This window comes from Macaca fascicularis, chromosome 3 (genome assembly GCF_037993035.2).
Source record: "Macaca fascicularis isolate 582-1 chromosome 3, T2T-MFA8v1.1".
NCBI lineage: Eukaryota > Metazoa > Chordata > Mammalia > Primates > Cercopithecidae > Macaca > Macaca fascicularis.
Window position 1 is genome coordinate 56,576,845 of NC_088377.1, and position 19,971 is coordinate 56,596,815.

The 19,971-nt window shown below is 39.9% G+C and overlaps 1 protein-coding gene across 18 annotated transcripts in view; it reads left to right on the forward strand.

Moving 5' to 3' along the window:
• The window catches only part of AUTS2 (activator of transcription and developmental regulator AUTS2), a 1,209,597-nt gene that overhangs the window by 292,443 nt on the left and 897,183 nt on the right, over positions 1-19,971 (forward strand). For all 18 annotated transcript variants that reach the window (XM_005549414.5, XM_005549418.5, XM_005549420.5 and 15 more), the window contains exon 2: positions 18,377-18,589. In XM_005549414.5, the coding sequence (XP_005549471.1) occupies positions 18,377-18,589 (213 nt within the window). The remainder of the gene's footprint in view (positions 1-18,376; positions 18,590-19,971) is intronic.

Consider the following 19,971-nt stretch of genomic DNA (forward strand, 5'->3'; position numbering starts at 1 on the left):
ATGCCTACCACACGAGGTTGGATTATAAAGACGTATGAGTAGAATCGCCAAGGTTCAGACACTTGTGTTCACTGTTGAGCTGAGAGCCACTTAGGCTGTTCTTGTACAAATGCATTAGATTATGGTTAAGCAGCTTATGGACATAAAAACACATTAGAACTTTACAGCACTCTATAAATTATAGTTTTTGCAGCATTCACAGCCACAATGCTAGGTAATTACATTCATTAATCTACTAGTAAGAGCACATAAAGTTGCCTCCCAAACGGTACTGTATGTGTCAGTGCTCAGCTGGGAAGGAGAGTGTTTTTCCTCTCCTTTTTCCCCATCTTTCCCTGTTCCATTAAGCCTTAAGCCTTGTGCAGGAAGATTTTTGATTTTACATTGAGGTGTTCCCTAAAAGAGTCCAACAAACCCACTTTTTTTTTTTTTTTTTTTTAAATGGTTAGGCTTTGGCAGGAGGCCTTGTAGGTAATACTTTCATGTTGAGCTGCACCTAGTAACTATTTTTGTATGCATTTATTTTGTTTTTGGAAATGGACAGATGTCTCATTTGGAAAGCCAGCAGGGGTAAAGCAGTTGAAAAGAGATTTATGATAGAATCAGCGGTAGATGCTTTTTCAGGCCTTCTTTTTGCCTGTCTCTGGGAGCAATTAACATGGTGGTCCTTTTAATTTTGGATCTATCAAGAGTACAAGGTATTGCTCTCTTCCCATGCCAAACTTTCTTAAAGTTTCCATCTTTCCATATGGTGATAGGAAATGCCTCCCTCCACGGCCTTATCTCGGAACTTTCTCTTATTTGCGTGTCTCATAAATTACAGAAGGCAGATTTAGGAAGAAATGCTGGAACTTTATATGGTGCTAGTATTTCAAGGAGCAAATTGTACTTTCTTTGCATTATTTCTCAGGTTAAATAGCCCAAGTGGGCCAGGTGCGGTGGCTCACACCTGTCATCCCAACACTTTGGGAGGCCGAGGCGGGTGGATCACATGAGGTCAGGAGTTCTAGACCAGCCGGGCCAACATGGTAAAACCTCGTTTCTACTAAAAATACAAAAATTAGCTGGGCGTGGTGGCACACGCCTGTAATCCCAGCTACTTGGGGGGCTGAGGCAGGAGAATCGCTCGAAACCAGGAGGCGGAAGTTGTAGTGAGCTGAAATCAGGTCCCTGCACTCCAGCCTGGGTGACAAGAGCAAAACTCTGTCTCAAAAAAGAAAAAAAGAAAAAAAAAGACCAAGTGATAGGCTGGGCGTGCTGGCTCATGTCTGTAATCCCAGCACTTTGGGAGACTGAGGTGACAGGATTGCTTGAGCTCAGGAGTTTGTGACCAGCCTGGGCAACTTGATGAGACCCTATCTCAATGTAAGAAATAAGTAAAGAATTTGTTTAAAAAGTAAAAAAATAGGCCAAGTAATACAGCCATCTTAAAAATAAAAACAAAAATGGAATAGAGAAGTACGGTAACATGCAACCCCAAGGTACGCTGTAAGTCCCGGGTCATGCTCAGACCACATATTCTAGGCTTCTGCTTTCAGTTCTGTTCACATGAATGAGGACATGAATGCTAGAGCCACGCAGGTCTGTGTTGAGTCCTGGTATTGTCTTTTCATAGCTATGTGACCTTGGGAATGCTAATTAATAGTAATAAAAATAATTAACTTGGACTGAATTCCTAATAGATCGTAGGCATTACATTAACTAATTTAATCCTAATAGCTGCTTTATAAATTAGGTGATGTTATTTGCTCCATTTTATATATGAGAAAACTGAAGCTTCACAGGGTATTGTGGTAATTAAATGAGGTATTATAAATAAAATAGCCAGTATGTTGCTTGGCACATTCAATGACACTCAGTAAACACAATCTTGAGGATATATGGAGAATAGATCCCACCATGTAACCTTTTAGAATGACTGACAGTTTCCCTTTTTAATGACTGGTATGATTGTATCAGTCAGGAAGAGGAATTCCTCACATCATTTATTTATAATTCATTTACTTTCTATACCAGGAAATATCCCAAGCACTTTCCACAAACTTCATTAAACTTTTTATTCCTGTACTCCAGGAGAAGAAATGAAGGTTTATAAGGGCCAAGGCATTTGTTCATGTTCATAAAGCCAGAAAGTGGGAAAGCCAGTTCTCAGACTCAGATGTAACCGTCACCAGTAAAGAGTATGGACAGCAGTGAAGCGGTCTGTTTTCTTGGAATGAAGCTTCTATGGTGGGAAGTAATCTAAGCAACTGATAAGCTCTTTAAAGGAGCTTGCTTTGTGTACTTCAGAGCAGCCTCAGCTTTGGGGTGGAGCGTAGCGTTCCTTTTTTTTTTTAGCAGGCAGGAAGATATTCTTATTCCCAAAGAACTGAGAAATATTTGGGACTCTCCATGGTACTCAATGGTGCTGTAAGGTTAGGTAACTGCTGAGAAGAAAACTGATTGCTCTGTGTAAATCAGTATGCTGATGAGGGAATAAAACTGCAGGGTAGTACCAGCGTCAGCATCTTGTTTCCCACCCAGCTATTCTCCCTCTTGACAAAACAGCTGTCATATTGGATTGCTGTTGAAATCACCAGAGTCTGCTGGTCATCAGAGCAGGGCCGATGTCATCTTTGGGATGAAGTATGCTAGCAACAAGATAGAAACTGGACATGGGAAAAAGGAAAGTCTCCCTCAAACACGCTGCCATCCAAGGCCCAGTTTAAACCGCAGGCTCAATTTTTGCTCCCAAACTGATTTCCCGACTAACCGATCTGCTCATGCACACACCCTCCCAACCTCACACAGCAGGCCTGGCCTTTATCATTTCAGGTCCTGCAGAGCTGTTGTCTCTCACTGTGGTATTGATGTCAGTTTTAACAGCTGCCATGTGTATTTACTCCTTTACCCATTACAAGTATATATGCGGTTGCCAGTTTGTTTAGTGAGTGGTTTTCATAGGCTGTGATGGGGATTTCACCTTTTTGAATATAATTTTCTGAGCCTGTGGTGACATCAATAAATCCTTCTGGGATGGGGAAGGGTTGATTTCCCTACATCCACATGACATCCTCCAGCCCACTTCCTTATGGGACCAGCAGCCAATGTCATAACACATGCTTCTTTGTGAGAGCATGGAAGGAAATTGTTTAAAGTGTGTCATCTGTGGGCACAGTTTCTAAGGTAGATACCTGTGAGAATGTATAGGCATGCTTTAGACGTGGACAAAATGAGTTATGTACTTAGTAACTCAAAACTCTGCTGAGCTCATTGTGGACAGCTCTTATAGATAAACTAAAATGCAGCTTCTTAAAAATGAGAGGACATTTTCAGAAATCATTCTTAGTGCTTTCAGCAAATCTATGTGGCTTATGTTTTTATATAGCAGTCATTTTCTCAAATCAGACATCCCTATTGCCTATTAGATAAACACAGAAAGCATAGATTATGAGTTAAAAGTATCGACAGCATTTCAAGTGCTATCAGAGAACATTTAATTCAGTTTAATTTTGTGATAAATCTCATGTTTAATCCTCTGGTTACCCTGTAATCATGTCTCTATTGATCTTTTCTGAATGACTGCCTGCAGTTTAATAAACTTTGCCATTAACCCAGAGCTTCTAAAAGGAGAGATTGATTCCATTATCAAATCTGATAGAACCAATAAGTACCTAAACATCACTAAATCTATCTATAGGAAGCTTTGGCGTAGAGACAAGCCTGTGGCTTGTTCTAGAAACTAGGTAAAAATCTGGATATCTTTGCATGACCTAATTGCCTCACAGCATCTGATTCCCTTGTGCATACTGACATTCCCTTTCATCTTTTAAGTCAATGTAGGAGCCAACTGAAAGGACAGTTTTTTCTTGCCTCAACCATAATTGTAGGGTGTAATTTATTCTCACTGCAGATATAGCTTGAGGAGTTTATTTGGTCTGTGTCTCAGGTCAGTGGGTACATCTTAACCACTTTTCTGTGTCTCTGTAAACCTGCAGGATCGTTTCTGTTTTATTTTTACCTGTATGATGCTAAGGGAAAGAAAATTCTGTCTGGATGAATCCTGAAATGGAAGACTGGGGGTGAAGATTGAAAGAGAGGGAGGGCAAGTACAGAGTCATAGCTGTGTGAACAAGCTCTAAGACTTGGAAAACTTTCCATGAAACCTATATATGTTTCTCATATAGTGATAGGGTATTTGCAATATGTGCTGAACAGGAGTTTCTACTTTTTGTTTCTGCGAGTATTTATAGCTTTCATCATTATTCATTAATATTTATTGAGTCACATAGGCCGAACATATGGAATTCAGGGTCTGGAGTATATTTACAGCTTCTTATTTTTTTAAGGTCAGAAAGGTGTCATTCCCTGCCACTTTTCAGCTCTGAAATAAAACGATGAAGGTTGTCAATTTTACAGAAAAGCCAAAGCTTTTATTTTCTGTCTAGGTTTTTATTGACAATGTGAATTTTTCAGAAGGAGTTCAGCTATTTGACTTAGGAGGCATAGCCTTTCCCTAATTACACTTTGGTGGGGAAGTGGAGGTGCAGAGAAGGATTTTTATAATGAGACAATACTAAACTGTAATTTAAAATTTTCTTCCAACAAAAGACCATAATCTTGGCACTTAGAAATAAATGTGTAATGACGTGGTGTTAGGCAATGGAAGCAGAATTAGAGCCAAGGGACTCTGGGTGTGTTGCCAGTTGCCGATTGTCTCACTTTGGAAAGTCACTTGTTTACCAAGCCTTAGTTTCCTCATGTATAAAATAAAAGTGATGTTGCCTGCTTAGAGAGCTATTAGAGAATTCAATGAGGTGATTATTTGAAAAGATACTGTAAACTTTTCCCAGTGCTGAGTTGTGCAGACATTAATGATTATGAAAAAGATAAATTAGTCCTTGCTTTATATTTGGAAATGGTCTGACCTTTCAGTAAATTATTTCTAGTTGTCAAATCAAAACCCAGTTAGGACAAGAGAGCTTGAAGAGTACATATACATAAGATAAGTCTCACAGAGATACTTGAAAGGCCGGAAAATGTTCTCTGGAGGCAAGCCCTCCACTGAATTAATGAATTCTAAGTTACATCTGTTGATCATTTTCTGTGTGCTAAATAGCCTCCCAGGATGGTAATATTAGAGAGGTTGAAGGAACCTAAGAGGAGGACCCCACATTTATAGGTATTGAGGTAGATTGGTCTCTGCCCTTGAGAAGCCAATCAAAATTAGGTTGAGAAAGGATGTAGCAATTGTTCGTGGAGTATTAATAGGCATATATGCATTTGTTCATGTTGATTCTCTATGTCACTGCTCTGTAAGAGAAGGAATGCCTGCACATCTTCATTGGGAAGTTGACAACAGTTTCTGGAAAGTTGGAAGAAAGTTACAGAATTAGTCCTTTAGTAGTAATTATTCCATAGTTCTCCGGAAACATGACAAAACCTCTTGAAAAACTTGAGTCATAAAGGGACTGTCTCACATATATATATACACACACACTTCCTGATATGCTGTTTAAAACTGCATTTATATTCAGAGCCACATAACACAGATTTTGCCAGAAGTTGCTTTTTCTGCCACTGAATAGCCCTAAACTTTAAATTGCCTTTCACAAAATTGTTTCTTGTCTGCTGAGTGGACAGAATGTCTCTCTCTTCCCCACCCTTCATGTCATTTTCTTTTCCTAAATGGGCCGCTCTGGGAAGTAGTTCTTACCTCTGGCTACCACCCCTGCCTCTAGGACAATGCAACCAACCTTAACCAAAGTCACATATCAAGATGTTCTCTGCTGCTTGTTAATGCAGATTTGACTTCTTTGTGTGTGTGTGTGTCTGTGTGTGTGTGTGTGTGTGTGTGTGTGTGTGTGAGAGAGAGAGACAGGGTCTCGTTCTGTCACTGAGGCTAGAATGCATTGGTATGATCATGGCTCACTGCAGTCTCAGTCAGTCCTTCTGCCTCAGCCTCCTGAGTGGCTGGGACTACAGGCGCATGCCACCATAACTAGCTAATTTAAAAAATATTTTCTAGAGACTGGGTCTCACTCTGTTGCCCAAGCTGGTCTTGAACTCCTGGGCTTAAGCCAGTCTGCCTGCCTTGGCCTCCCGAAGTGTTAGGATTAAAGGCATGAGCCACCGTGCACAGCCAGATTTGACATCTTAAAAGCCAGAGCTAGACATACTTATTGATGGTCTTCCTGGGGCCAGATGTAGTGGCTCATGCCTGTAATCCCAGCACTTTGGGAAGCCGAGGTGGGTGGATCACTTGAGGTCAGGAGTTTGAGACCAGCATGGCCAACATGGTGAAACCCCGTCTCTACTAAAAAATACAAATAATTAGCTGGGCATGGTGGTGTATGCCTGTAATCCCAGCTACACGGGAGGCTGAGACAGGAGAATCACTTGAACCCGGGAGGTGGAGGTTGCAGTGAGCTGAGATCGTGCCATTGCACTCCAGCCTGGGCAATAGAGCAAGACTTCATCTCAAAACAAAACAAAACAAAACAAAAAAAGGTAGTGGAAACTCAGAGAAGGTTGCCAAAGGGAAGCTAGAAGGCCTCCTCCAGGACAGAGAATTAATCATTTAACATGTATCACTTACAGTAACTACAATAGAATCAGTGAGCTAGTTGCTGAATACTTCTAGAGACATTGTTTACTTAAAGTGAAGGTGTGATAGTATGTGAATACCTGGGGAAGAGACGAAATGGAAACATTTTTAGGGAAGAAAAGGAAAGTATGTGCCTTATTACTAATCTGGATCAATTTGAAGATCTGAATAGGTTTTCATTGGCTAATCAGGGTTCTTCTGTGGAATATCTGCAACCACTTTTGATTTTTCTGTCAATAGTGAGGTACTGAGACCCAGTAAATGATAATTTGGCCTTGATATCAAGCCATGAAAAAGATGTTTAGAACTAACATTTTTTTCATCAGCCTCTTTTCATTTTTTTTTCTCTTGGGGTTAATAAGGCGATTTATGTTATTTCTAGGCATCTGTTCATCCCTCTTTAGCATATAGGGGAATAGTAATGGTTTATCCGGCATGTGGATGTGGGAATGTGTCTTAATCTGTTTTTGTGTTGCTACAAAGGAATACCTGGGGCTAGGTGCAGTGGCTCATGCCTGTAATCCCAGCACTTGGGGAGGCCAAGGCAGGAAGATCGCTTGAGCCAGAGTTAGAGACCAAGCTGAGAAACATAACAAGACCTTGTCTCTACAAAAAAGTAAAAATAAAAACAAGAAAAAGGAATACCAGAGGCTAGTAATTTATAAGGAAAAGAGGTTATTTCACTCATGGTTCTGCAGACTGTACAAGAAGAATGGTGCTGGCACCTGCGTGGCTTATGGTGGAGTTCTCATGCGGCTTCCACTCATGATGGATGGCAAAGGGGAGTCAGTGTGTGCAGAGGTCACATGATGAGAGAGGAAGCAAGAGGATGGGGGGAGGTACCAGGCTCTTTTTAACAACCAGCTCGTGTGGGAACTAACAGAGTGAGAACCTCTCTTAGATCTATTAGAGTTAGACATGAGGGAGGGCATTAATCTATTCATGAAGGCTCCAATCCCATGACCCAAATAACTCCTCTTAGGCCCCACCTCCAAAATTGGGGATATATATATATGTGTATGTGTGTGTGTGTATATATATTTATTATTATTATTATTATTATTATTATTATTTTTGGAGACAGAGTCTCTCTCTGTCACCCAGGCTGGAGTGCGGTGGTGTGATCTCGGCTCACTGCAACACTGCAACCTCTACCTCCCAGGTTCAAGCGATTCTCCTGCCTCAGCCTCCCAAGTAGCTGGGATTACACCTCCATGCCTGGCTAATTTTTTGTGTTTTAGTAGAGATGGGGTTTTACTGTATTGCCCAGGCTGATCTCGAACTCCTGAGCTCAAGCAATCCACCCGCCTCGGCCTCCCAAAGTGCTAAGATTACAGGCGTGAGCCACCACGCCCAGCCATTGGGGATATTTCAACATGAGTTTTGGAGGGGACAAATAAACTATAACAGAAATAATTAGATAATGTGTTTGAAAGTCTTGTGTGGAAGTCTGAGAGGGGAAGAGAGGTGGAGTAGTACAATTCATAGCATGGCCCAATGGCTGCAGAATGAGAGGACATTCAGGGCATCCTAATTTCACAAGTTCATTCTCCTTCAAGTTTTTGTTTTTAGAAATGGGCTCTTGCTATGTTGCCTAGGGTTTTCAAACTCCTGGGCTCAAGCAGTTGTCTAGCCTCAGTCTCCCAAGTAGCTGGGACTGTAGGCGTGCACTACCAGGTCCAGTTCTAATTCATTCTTTTGTAAACAGGTTACTGTGTGTCCTCTACTCTGTTGTCTGCTAGGAATTCTGGCATGATGAAGTCATAGCTGTTGTCCTTATGGAGGTAATTCTGAGTATTACCAGGAAGATCTAGTTACTAATATTTTGATACAATGTAATAAGTACATTAATTCTTTTCATATCTTTTGCATACAGTGCATAATCAAAAAATGAGTAATGGTTGTTTCAACTTACTTTACCATCAACAGTGTGCAGTGGCTCCCATTTTTCCACACCCTCTCTGACAAGTACCTCTTGTCTTTTTGATAATACCCATCCTAACAGGTGCAAGATGACATCTCATTGTGGTTTTGATTTGCATATCCCAGATGACTAATGATGTTGAGCACGTTTTCATGTACTTGTTGACTATTTACATGTCTTCTTTGGAAAAATATCTGGTCAGATTTTTTTTTAAAAAGAACATATTACGTGTAGCAAGAATAATGGCTAATTAAAGCAAGTATCATTAGAATTACACATCCTCTCAAATGTGTGTATGTGTTACTTTAGTGGATTAGATTTGAGTGGGAGGAAAAGCAATCGAAATTTGAGTGTTCTGCTTGTCTTCCTTCAGTTAGCAAACCAGGCTTCTGCCTTTGGGGAGGCCTGAGAATTGTATGGTGCTAATTTCTCTTCTGGCTGCCATTACACTATCTTCCGTTGTATGGTTCTTTTTGCCTTTTTGGACTCACCCTTTGTGTACGTCATTGCCCTAAGCCTTCACTGATGAGATTTTCTGCCTCAGTCATGCTGTGCTCAGCTTTCAGAATGTTGTTATTACAGAGGAGTTAATTTTTTTTTAAGGTTTCCTTTTCGTCATGCTGTATTTCTCAGATTATCTGAAGGGACTGTAATCCAATTTTAGGAATCCTTCAGGGCTGAGAGCCTAAACTGTTTTAAGCAATAGCATCTGGTTGCCAGGGACTCAACTACTTTGAACGTGTTAAGGTCTAACAGCAGCCAACTCTCAATTATCTGTGGGAATAGGAAACGGCTGGGATGTTTTCAATTCACAGAGTGTGCAAAAATCTCACTTAAACTGATAGTCGTGACCTCATTCCATAGCTGGGTTTAGGAGAGCTTCTCAGTGTCTAGCTTTGTGTTTTTGTTTTGTTCTCTTCTCACCTTTAACAGTGGCACTGCACCATTGACAGGTGCCTTTTATATATTGAATTTATCTGTACCCGATCTATTTTTTTAAACCTTGTCCCTCTCATCTTTATTTAGATTCCATATGTGTATCATTATGTACCTTAAGTATGTTTTAATAAATTGCCTCAATTATTTTACATTTAGGAGCAGTAAAGTTTATGTTTTCTTTCTTTGCTTATTGGCTCACGTGTTCATGGGAAGGAAAGTGGCCAAACAGTAATCAGGCTACCAGATAGAAAGATAAGAAAACTTTACAAAAGGTTAGCCTCTGAATAATAATTGAGAACTGCCTGTTAAAAGTGGGGGAAAAAAAAAAAAGATACAATACGAACTCTGCCTTGCTACCTTGTCACTGAAAATCAGGTGAAGGCCAGACAGTGCTCCTCAGTCAAGACATTCATGTTCACAACTGAGTTGTCTCCAGTGGAAATTTCATGGCTACTTTATGGCCTAAAGCCAGTCCTCCCAGAGTGTGGTCGTCCCTTGGTTTTACGATTCTAAAAGATGAGTTTCTTTTAATGAACACTGAATGTAATCTAGTTGTTAGGAAAGATTATATGCCAGTTGTGCATGATGGCAAGGGCTCCCGTTTTTTAAAAACCAGCTTTATGGAGGTATTATTTACATTCCAGTAAACTGCACAAACTAACAATATATAATTTGATGAGTTTTGACATGTGTATATACCCATGAAACCACTGCCACAATCAAGACAGTAAACATGTTCATCACCCCAAAAGTTTCCTCATGTCCCTTTATAATCCCTTCTTCCTATCTCTCCCAGGAAGCCACTAGCCTGATTGCTGTTGCTATCAATTAGTTCATATTTCTTAGGATTTTATATAAATGGAATCATACAGAATATAATCTTTTCTGTCTGATTTCTTTCACTTGGCATACTTATTTTGAGATGTATTCATGTCACCTGTATCAGGAGGTTATTTCTTTTTATTGCTGAGTAGTACTCTTTTGAATGGTTACAACCACGGTTTGTTTATCCATTCACCTATTGATGTACATTTGGGTTGTTTGCAGTTTTAGAAACATTGCACATCTGCTAGGAGCATTCATATGTAGCTCTTCATGTAGACATGTACTTTAATTTCTCTTGGGGAAGTACCTAGGAGTAGAATGGTTGGATCACATGGTCCATGTACTTAGAACTTTTAAAGAAACCACCAAACTGTCTTCCAAAGTGGTTGTGCTATTTCATATTCTCACCAGTAGTGTACGTATGAGCGTCCTTTGCATCCTTGCCCACCCTTGGTAGGCTCATTCTTTTTTATTTTGGCCATTTTGTATGTATGTAGTGGTATCTCATTGTGGTTTTAAGTTGTATTTCCCTGATGACTACTGATGTTAAGTATCATTTTACGTATTAATTCACCTTCCAGACAGATGTCTTTTTTTTTTTTTTTTTTGAGATGGAGTCTCGCTGTGTCACCCAGGCTGGAGTGCAGTGACGCAATCTCGGCTCACTGTAACCTCCACCTCCTGGGTTCAAGCGATTCTCCTGCCTCAGCCTCCAAGTAGCTGGGATTACAGGCACGTGCCATCATGCCCGGCTAATTTTTTTGTATTTTTAGTAGACACAGGGTTTCACCCTGTTAGTCAGGATGGTCTCGATCTTCTGACCTCGTGATCCATGCACCCTGGCCTCCCAAAGTGCTGGAATTACAGGCGTGAGCCACCACACCCAACCCCAGATATCTTCTTTAGCAAAATATCTTTTGCTTATTTAAAAAATTGGATTGTTTCCTTTTTTAGTTTTGAGAATTTTTTTTTTTTTTTTTTTTAAGATGGGAGTTTTGCTCCGTCGCCCAGGCTGGAGTGTAGTGGTGCAGTCTCGGCTCACTGCAACCTCTGCCTCCTAGGTTAAAGCGATTCTCCTGCTCAGCCTCCTGAGTAGCTGGGATTACAGGCGCCTGCCACCACACCTAGCTAAGTTTTGTATTGACCAGGCTGGTCTCGAACTCCCGAACTCAGGCAATCTGCCTGCCTTGGCCTCCCAAAGTGCTGGGATTACAGGTGTGAGCCTTCGTGCCTGGCCCAAGAATTTATTAAATTAATATATTCTATATCCAGAACTTATCAGATATACATTTAAAAAATATTTTTCCATTCTGTGGCTTATCTGTTAATGTATTTTTTACTCTCCTGGTAACTGACAGAACAGTCACTTTATTTTCTTGACAGTGTCTTTTGAAGAGCAAAATTTTAATTCTTGATGAAGTATAATTTATCAGTTTATTATTTTATGGATTATGCCTTTGGTGTCATAACTAAGAAATCTTAGCCTAACCCAAGATTATAAGAGTTTTCTCTTAGAAGTTTTATGGTTTTAGGTTTTACATTCAGGTTTATAATATGGTTTGTGTTAGTTTTTTCTATTCAGATTCAAGTATGGATTAAAATTTTGCATGTGATTACCTATTCTATCACCATTTGTTTAAAAGACTTATTTTTCTGTAGAATAGCTTTTGCCTGAAAATCAGTTGTTGATATATGTGTGGGTCTCTTTCTGGACTATTCTGTTCCTGTGATCTGTTTTTCTATCTTTATGCCAATACAGTGATGCAATTTTAATGTGGTGTGAAAGATGGCAGTACAGAGCACCTGACTTGCTCCTCCTCTAACCTACTTTACTATAATAGTTCATTGATTTGCCTGTTTCCCTGGATAAGCAGCCTGAGTTTAGGAATTCTTTCTTAGATATTTCCAACAGATGGCAATGTGTATGCACATAGTAGATGTTTTGATATTTGTTTTTAAAAGATGTGAACCTTAGGGATTAATGTTTGAATGCCATCCTGGATGCCTTGTACATTCCTACAGATAGTAGTCTTCTCTACTTTCTCAAAAGTTTAGACTCTGAAAATCTGTTCATGAAGTCCATTTGCTCAAAAGTCCAAAGTTGGGGACTGTTGTTAACATATCTATCTAGAGTTGGTAGTTTTCTAATGTTTCATTTCTTATCATTGGAGACTCATTATTGGTGGAATCAGTGTTTGTAAAACCATTCAAAAGCAAGTACAAATGGTATACAATAAACCAGCAAGGGATTTGACAGACCAAAATGACAGGGCACAACCATTATGTCATTGATGGGGACAGGCAAAGCAATTTTTTCTTTTTCTCATGGCTTCTTTGCTATTTTCTTTAACAATTTTCTTAAAGGTCTACTAAGATCAGATAACTAACCGAAGAGGCCCTGTTTAAATTGCAAGCCCCTCTCACACATATACACACAGTTGGGCACATGCAGACAAATATACACAAATGCTTTGTAAGTGATGGACTGCCCTCAGGTTAGTTTGCTTGGAAAAATCAGACGGAGACTTTCTATAACCCACTTCATGCGAGGCAGACAAATTGTGCCCTCATTTTCTATTGTCTCTGGCTTCATCTGTAATCAGCAAATGGAGCCCTGCAGCTTACATAGTGTTTCATCTGCAATTTGTTACTCTCCCTTAGTTTGCACAACACTGAACCATCTCATTTTGAAATTCAAGAGCGGTGAGGAGGCCTTTGGTGGAAGATTGTAATTTGGGAGAAGGGAAAGTCAAGAGCAAGATCGCCTATTCTGAAGAAGACTGGGTGTTGAAGGAAATTGCCTTTGTCAGTCTCTGAGCCTCTCCACATATGTGCTACTGTGACCCTGCCTTCCATCACCAGTGACCTAAAAATCACATAATTTCAACTATTCTCCAAACCTCTTCACATCTGTTGTGCATGGCTTGTATACTTACCCGCTCTATTGCCAGCTGATATGTCTAAATCTTTTTGCCGCTCAGCCAGCCTCCTGTTGGTGGCTCCCTGGCTTTCTTGCTTTCTTCCCTGCTTCTTTTATGACTGTCAAATGAATGCCTTAAAGCATTTTTTTTTTTTTTTTAACAGATTTCTTTCTTATCCTTCTGCCTTCCTGCCTTTCTTTCCTAGTGCTTGTGTAGGGGAGGCAGTTTTTTATCTTTACCCTGTTAGGGTCTCTAGCTGAGCCTGAGTATTAAATTGATGTAAAATAGATTAACAGAAGAAAAGCATGTGGATTTGGACATGTCTATAGGAGCCCCCACAGGAAACTGAAGACCCAAAGAAGTGGCAAATGTTGAATGTTTATTTAGTAGGTTGAACAGAGTGGCAGTTGTGGAAAAGTAACTAAAATAAATGGTGAGGCTAAAGGAAGATAAGAGTTAATACGATCTGTTGGTACAAATTTTTCTGTTTGGACTCCCCATCTCTGGAAATGAGAAAATTTCTTCTTTCCTACTATAGGGAGATCATCTTTCACATGAGAGTTTTCTCCCATCTCAGGTGTTTCTGGTGATAATGTTTCTTTTCTCCTGTCTCTTTTGTATCTATTATTTTTCAAGTGCCTTTAGTTTAAAATAATCCTTAGGTCTAAATAGCATGTTTTGGGGTGGCATGTTCTGCCACTCTTCTTCATTTGCTAATGCTTTCCTTGCAAAACATGAGATACAATCATCTTATTTTCAAAAAAGTCTTCAGGTAGTTCTGATGGACAGTTTCTCTTGTGAACCACTAGCCTAGATCATGGTAGACGAATGAATCAACAGGCCTTTGAAAATTGCCATTCATTGATCCCAAAAAGTTCTTTTATATACCAGATAATTTCCTTCCCCATATTATAGCAATAGTGGAGACTGCCCAGGTTTCCTGAAGGAAGTTCTTAAATTACTGCTACTGGTTAGTTGGTGGTGGAGGAGAGCTTTGGTGGGTGTATATATACACACAATTACACATGCGTGTAGTCATGTACGCAACTCTTGTGACTGTTGAGAAGATGATTACTTTATAATCAGTCTTTGTCTTTGATTCTTAATGCTTATAATAGATAGTTTTTTGTCATTTTTCCCTAAGACAGTCAATGAAAAAATTAAATGGTTGTTTTACTTTATAAATAGTAAGCAGTCAGTACATGTTTGTAGAGGGAATGAACAAACAGGGGTCTGGTTTATTCAGGATTTGTACCAAAAAGTCTATATAGTAATTTATAAATAAAGATCTACCTCTGAAAAAAATAATTGCTAGTCTTTGAAAATATAAACGTGTTACATAATAGAAAGTTTTTATAGACTCTTCATTTCTTCTTACCTCTTAAGCCACCACCTCTAGACACAGTTTGATCCTCTCTCTCTTCTTCCCTCCCACAGAGTGGAAAATCTTAATATTAATTGGAGCTAAGATGATTGTACTACTGCTGCTAAGACTTCAGCAGGTCTCTTACAAGCTAATATCACGGCATGGGGTCCATTTGCTCTGTGTAGCTATTCTGCAGTGCAGTGAGAATTCCTTGATTAATATGCTACATGAAAATAAAATGGATTTGGAAAAAATTATAACATACTCTCATAAATATTAATTCACATTTGTATGGAATTGCACATAATTTTCAATATACTTTGGAAGCACCTTCAGTATGAAAGATTTGGTCTCCAAAGAGAATGGCATAATTTTTTTAAAAGCACAGTGGACACGTTATTAAGCATCATATATTTATTAATCTGATACTCTACATGCATATGATGCATGGCAGTAGGTGGGTTGTGTGACAAAGAAAGGAGTTTTATACCCTATGGGGAGTTTTTATATTACACTTAGAAGTGGTACAATTTAATCACATTATATAGAAGCAGCCCATGATGGAACTCACCTGGCTCCCTCTGCTAGTGTTGCCATTATTCCTGAGTGTCTTTTTATGGAAGCTATTTTGGTTACATGTGAGACTAAACATGGAACATTTTTGAGCTGAGCAGATGCCTGGCATAGCTGACTGAAGTTGTGGACACTGGACACAGGAATTCAATTCAGCAGCCATTCATTGAACATTTACTACATGTTAGGCATAGCATGCAAGGCTGTGAAATCAATGGCCATGTGCGCTTGCTTTGATCTCAACTTGTCCCCTAAAACACTTTTCACCACATCCTCATTGCCTCGGGAGAGCTACCTCTCCGATGGCAGAGGGTTAATCGTCTGTAGTGCTAGCAGCTGGAAGTTAGGCCAGAAGCCACTTATTTGCCTTGTAGACTGTTATCTTTGATATCTTCTTGCTCTAAGGATAAGGCCTTTCCCCTTTTCTGGGGTTTCTTGCTCTTTGCTGTGATCCTTCGTGTATACCAGCAGTGCACACTAGATTCCTTGGTTTCCTGCTTCTATCACCTTTTCTGGCTTGCTACACTGTATATTAGAGACAGCTTAGGCTATTTTAAAATCAGTATTGTGCTTTATAGGTTTGGATGTTTTAACTAGTTGACTCCTTTATTTATGTATTTATTGACCAATACATTGACCACCTATTATTTGCCTGGCTTATGTGAAGCACTTATGTAAAGCACTGGGGTTACTGAGGTGAACTACTTAGTCCCTGCCCTCTTTCACATTCTTTCAAGAGATTATGCACCCAGCTGCCTCAAGGCCTTTGCACAAGCTTTTCTCTCTGTTCAGCCTTTCAGATCTAGGTCAAATGGCAGTCATTTTCTCAGCTCTAACCCTCTCCTCTGGACTATATCATTTCCCTTAGTTTTAGCACCCATAACCTATCCTTTAGCACTGTTAACTTAGTTTGCAATGATATATTTGTGTGATTTGATTAGTATTTGTCCTGTAAATTCTAGGCTGTATGAGGGTGGTGACTTTTCCCCACACCATTATCATCCTAAACATAGGTCAGTGCTACGTTTGTACTTGGCATATACTAGGCACACAAAACATAGTTGTTGAATGAGTGAAGGCCTGAGAATAGAGTACTTTGTATTACAAGAAAAGTCTCCCTGAGTGGGCAACACTGCTAAAAGTCATTGAACTAGGAAAGGGAGGAGTGTGTAAGAGAGGCCTTTTGAGGCCAAGGCAAATCAGTGTAAAGGCCTGCGTTAGTTTGTCCAGGCTACATTAGCAAAATGTCATAAACTGGGTTGCTTATAAACAAGCAACATTTATTTCTCACAGTTCTGGAGGCTGGGAAGTCCAAGGTTGAGGCACCAGCAGATTCTGTGACTGGTGAGAGCTTGTTCCTCATGGATGGTGCCTGTTCTCACGTGGTAGAGGTGCAAACAGACTCCCTTAGGCCTTTTATAGGGGCACTAATCCCCTTCACAAGGGTTCCACCCTCATGATCCAATCAACTCCCAAAGTCCCCCATCTCCTGGCCAACATGGTGAAACCTCGTCTCTACTAAAAATACAAAAAAAAAAATTAACTGGGTGTGGTGGCAGGCATCTGTAACCCCAGCTACTCAGGAGGCTGAGGCAGGGAATCGCTTGAATGGGGAGGCGGAAGTTGCAGTGAGCCAAGGTTGTGCCATTGCACTACAACCTGGGCAACAAGAGCAAACTCTGTCTCAAAAAAAAAAAAAAAAAAAAATTCTAGGGAGACACAAACATTCAGATCATAATAAGGCTCAAGGTCTCAAACTAATAAGCATGGCTGATTTGGGGAGAGACATCAGGGAGTACCATGCATGTAAAGTTGGGGGTGCTGGGATATTGGAAGCAGCAGAATAGTTGCCTTGAGAAAATTGGATGTGAAAGGGAGGAAAAAGAGCGGTATTTTAAGGAGAAATGAGTGAAAGGAAATTTCTATTTTGGTTTTGTTTTATTTTTAAATGTACATTTAGATAGTAAATTTAATTGTTCATTTAAAAATAACTAAAATAATATATTTGGATTGTTTGAAATACAAAAGATACACGTTTGAAGTAATGGATAACCCCATTTACCCTGATGTGATTATTACCCATTGCATGCTTGTATCAAAACATCTAATGTAAGCCATAAATACATATGCCTACTATGTACCCCAGAAATTTTAAAAAAAAAATTAAGTGCATTGAGGACTACAGAAACTGAGGAACTGTGGTGAGGCTTCATGAGGGGGATTTTCTGTGTTAAGAGGATTAGATCCACTAGTTTCAAAATAACTGAGTGCCAAAACATTTTCATTTTATTGCTTAGTGTGTGCATCATTTCTCACAGAGCATAGGATATTTGCATGTATGTGATTTGTTTGATGTTCTGAGAGCCCATTTTGCACGTGGTCTCAGAGTTGTAGTGACTTACTCCATGTCTCATCATGAATAATGTCAGTGTCTGGACACTAAAAGCCCAGGTGTTTTGAAACATTGGTGTCAAGTGAGCTGCCTGGAGGCACAGAACTCTATCAGGTTATGTGGCCTGAAATGCTCACCTGTAGTTTCTACAGATATAGTTCCTCATTCAAGGACATTGATTTCCCATTTCCTACCCACCTCCCCATCCCCAACCACACACAGGAATAAATAAAAAGTTGCTGTTGATCTTGGTGGTAATATTGTTGTTACATTTTGCAAAGAAAATGGAAATAAGGATGCTTAGAGAAACGTGGTAAAAAAATATAATGCATTAAGGAAACATTTTAATCATATGAGTAGATAGTTCCTTTCTTGCTGGCTCACATCCACCTGGACCTGATAAATTCAACTGGGTGCTATTTCTTTTGAATTGAGCATACACTTAGTGCTCATTTTCTGAAACATAATTGATGTACCAACATGGGAAATGAGTAGATTGCACTTCCTTGGGGAATGTCATTGTGTGCTGGACCCAACACCAAATCAAACAGAAAGCTACTATCCCAGGGAGCAGCGAAATCACTTTTGATGCATATCCTTGTGTTTAGTTTTCTACCCAGTAATAATAGAAAGGATTTGTATATTTGTATATATTTATATATTTGTGATGGCATTAAGGATTCAGGAAAATTGAAAGCCATGTTTCTTAGTTTTAGGTCTTCTCATATCCCATTTTCCTATCCCTCTTCTACTTAGTAGTAACACTCTTTAGTATTTAGCCTGTATTTTGGGTGTGACCCTAGATACCTTTGTAACCACCACTTCCCTTTCCTTCTCTTCTTTCCTACAGAAAGATGTAGCACTTAAGCCTCAGGAACGTGTGGAGAAACGCCAGACGCCCCTGACCAAGAAGAAACGAGAAGCACTTACCAATGGCTTGTCCTTTCATTCAAAGAAGAGCAGACTCAGCCACCCACACCACTACAGCTCAGATCGAGAAAATGACCGCAATCTCTGCCAGCACCTTGGGAAGAGAAAGAAAATGCCGAAGGCACTCAGACAGGTGAGGATGCCTGGGTTCGCTCTTTACTGTGGCCGCAAAATTCTTTCCTTAGGTGCTTCCTCCACTGTGGTTCTTCGTAACAGGTGGAGAAGATACCCTTGGTGGGATGCTGAAGTGGTTGTCCAACAAAGCTGTGTGCGTGCTTTTAAAAGAATCTAAAACCCAATCTCAGTGCTTTTTATGGGGATTTGAAACTTCAGCATGGTGCTCGTTCAATCAGATATGCTTTGTGCAACAAAGCTTGATACTAGTGGTACTGGTATTTAGGGCAGACTGGTCTTAATAGTTGTCAAGATGGATTGGCTTGTAGGGGAGATATCTTTGCAATTAGGATAAATGGAACAGGTAGATTTCATCACGTACATTGTGCATCTCATGGTTCTAAGGTGCTAAAATGATTGCCTGTGTGTGAGAAGTGCCTTGCTAAGATTTATATTTTCCGGGGAAGCTCAGATATTGTGGCATCTGGGAAGGCAATGGCAAATAAATGAATTTGCCTTTTGGTGTCTTAGTTGTTCTCCATAGGCTATAATTCAAGACTATCTTTGTGATCTGTTGATTGTATAAACGTCTGATAGTGAGGCTTACTGGCCTGTTAATAATTAGGTTTCAATGATCCACAAGAAAGTATAGCTCTTGGCATTTGGGAAGCCTTTCTGCCTGTGGAAATCCCCACATGAGATGGATTAATAATGAGATATGAAGCTGTTTATAGCAGTTTTTCTGCACAAATCCAGAGGCTTCAGTGCCTGTCAAGTTAGTTACCTGTGTCCTGGGTGTGTTTTATTTAGCTTTTGGCAGGACCATTGGGTAGGATTGACTATTACTGAAGAAAGCAGAGGAAGGAATTGTGGTTTACAGAGCAGGTGCTGCTAATTAGAAGTGGAACAGGTAATTTTTGGTTTGCAGATGTTTCTCTGCAGAGGCAGGGAGATCTGGGATCAAACAAAACAATGGTTCCCAAACCTCACAGATCTTTAGAATAATTAATGAGGGCTACTAAACCCAAATTTCTGGCCATTCTTTAGGACCTAATGACATTTGTAGTTTTAGGAAGTTTCCTATTTGAAAACAGCCTGCTTGGAAGTCACTCTTACAAAGAATCAAGAGTGTATTTGGGTGATGGCTTTTAGTTAAAAGATTGGAAAGATCGAAAGCCTCAATAGGATGTAGTGGGCAGTGTGGTGTCAGAATTCTGCCTCCTACATAGTGAAGGATATAATCCTGGTAAAACATCTGGGGTGATGGGTTTCAGATGGACCCAGAAGTCTTCCAAGGTAATACCCTAAATCTGACAACCAGCGCAGTGTTTCTAAAGGTACACTTGTGTCCTGAAACGCCAGACTGGAGTTATAATAGTAATGATTAACATTCACCTAATG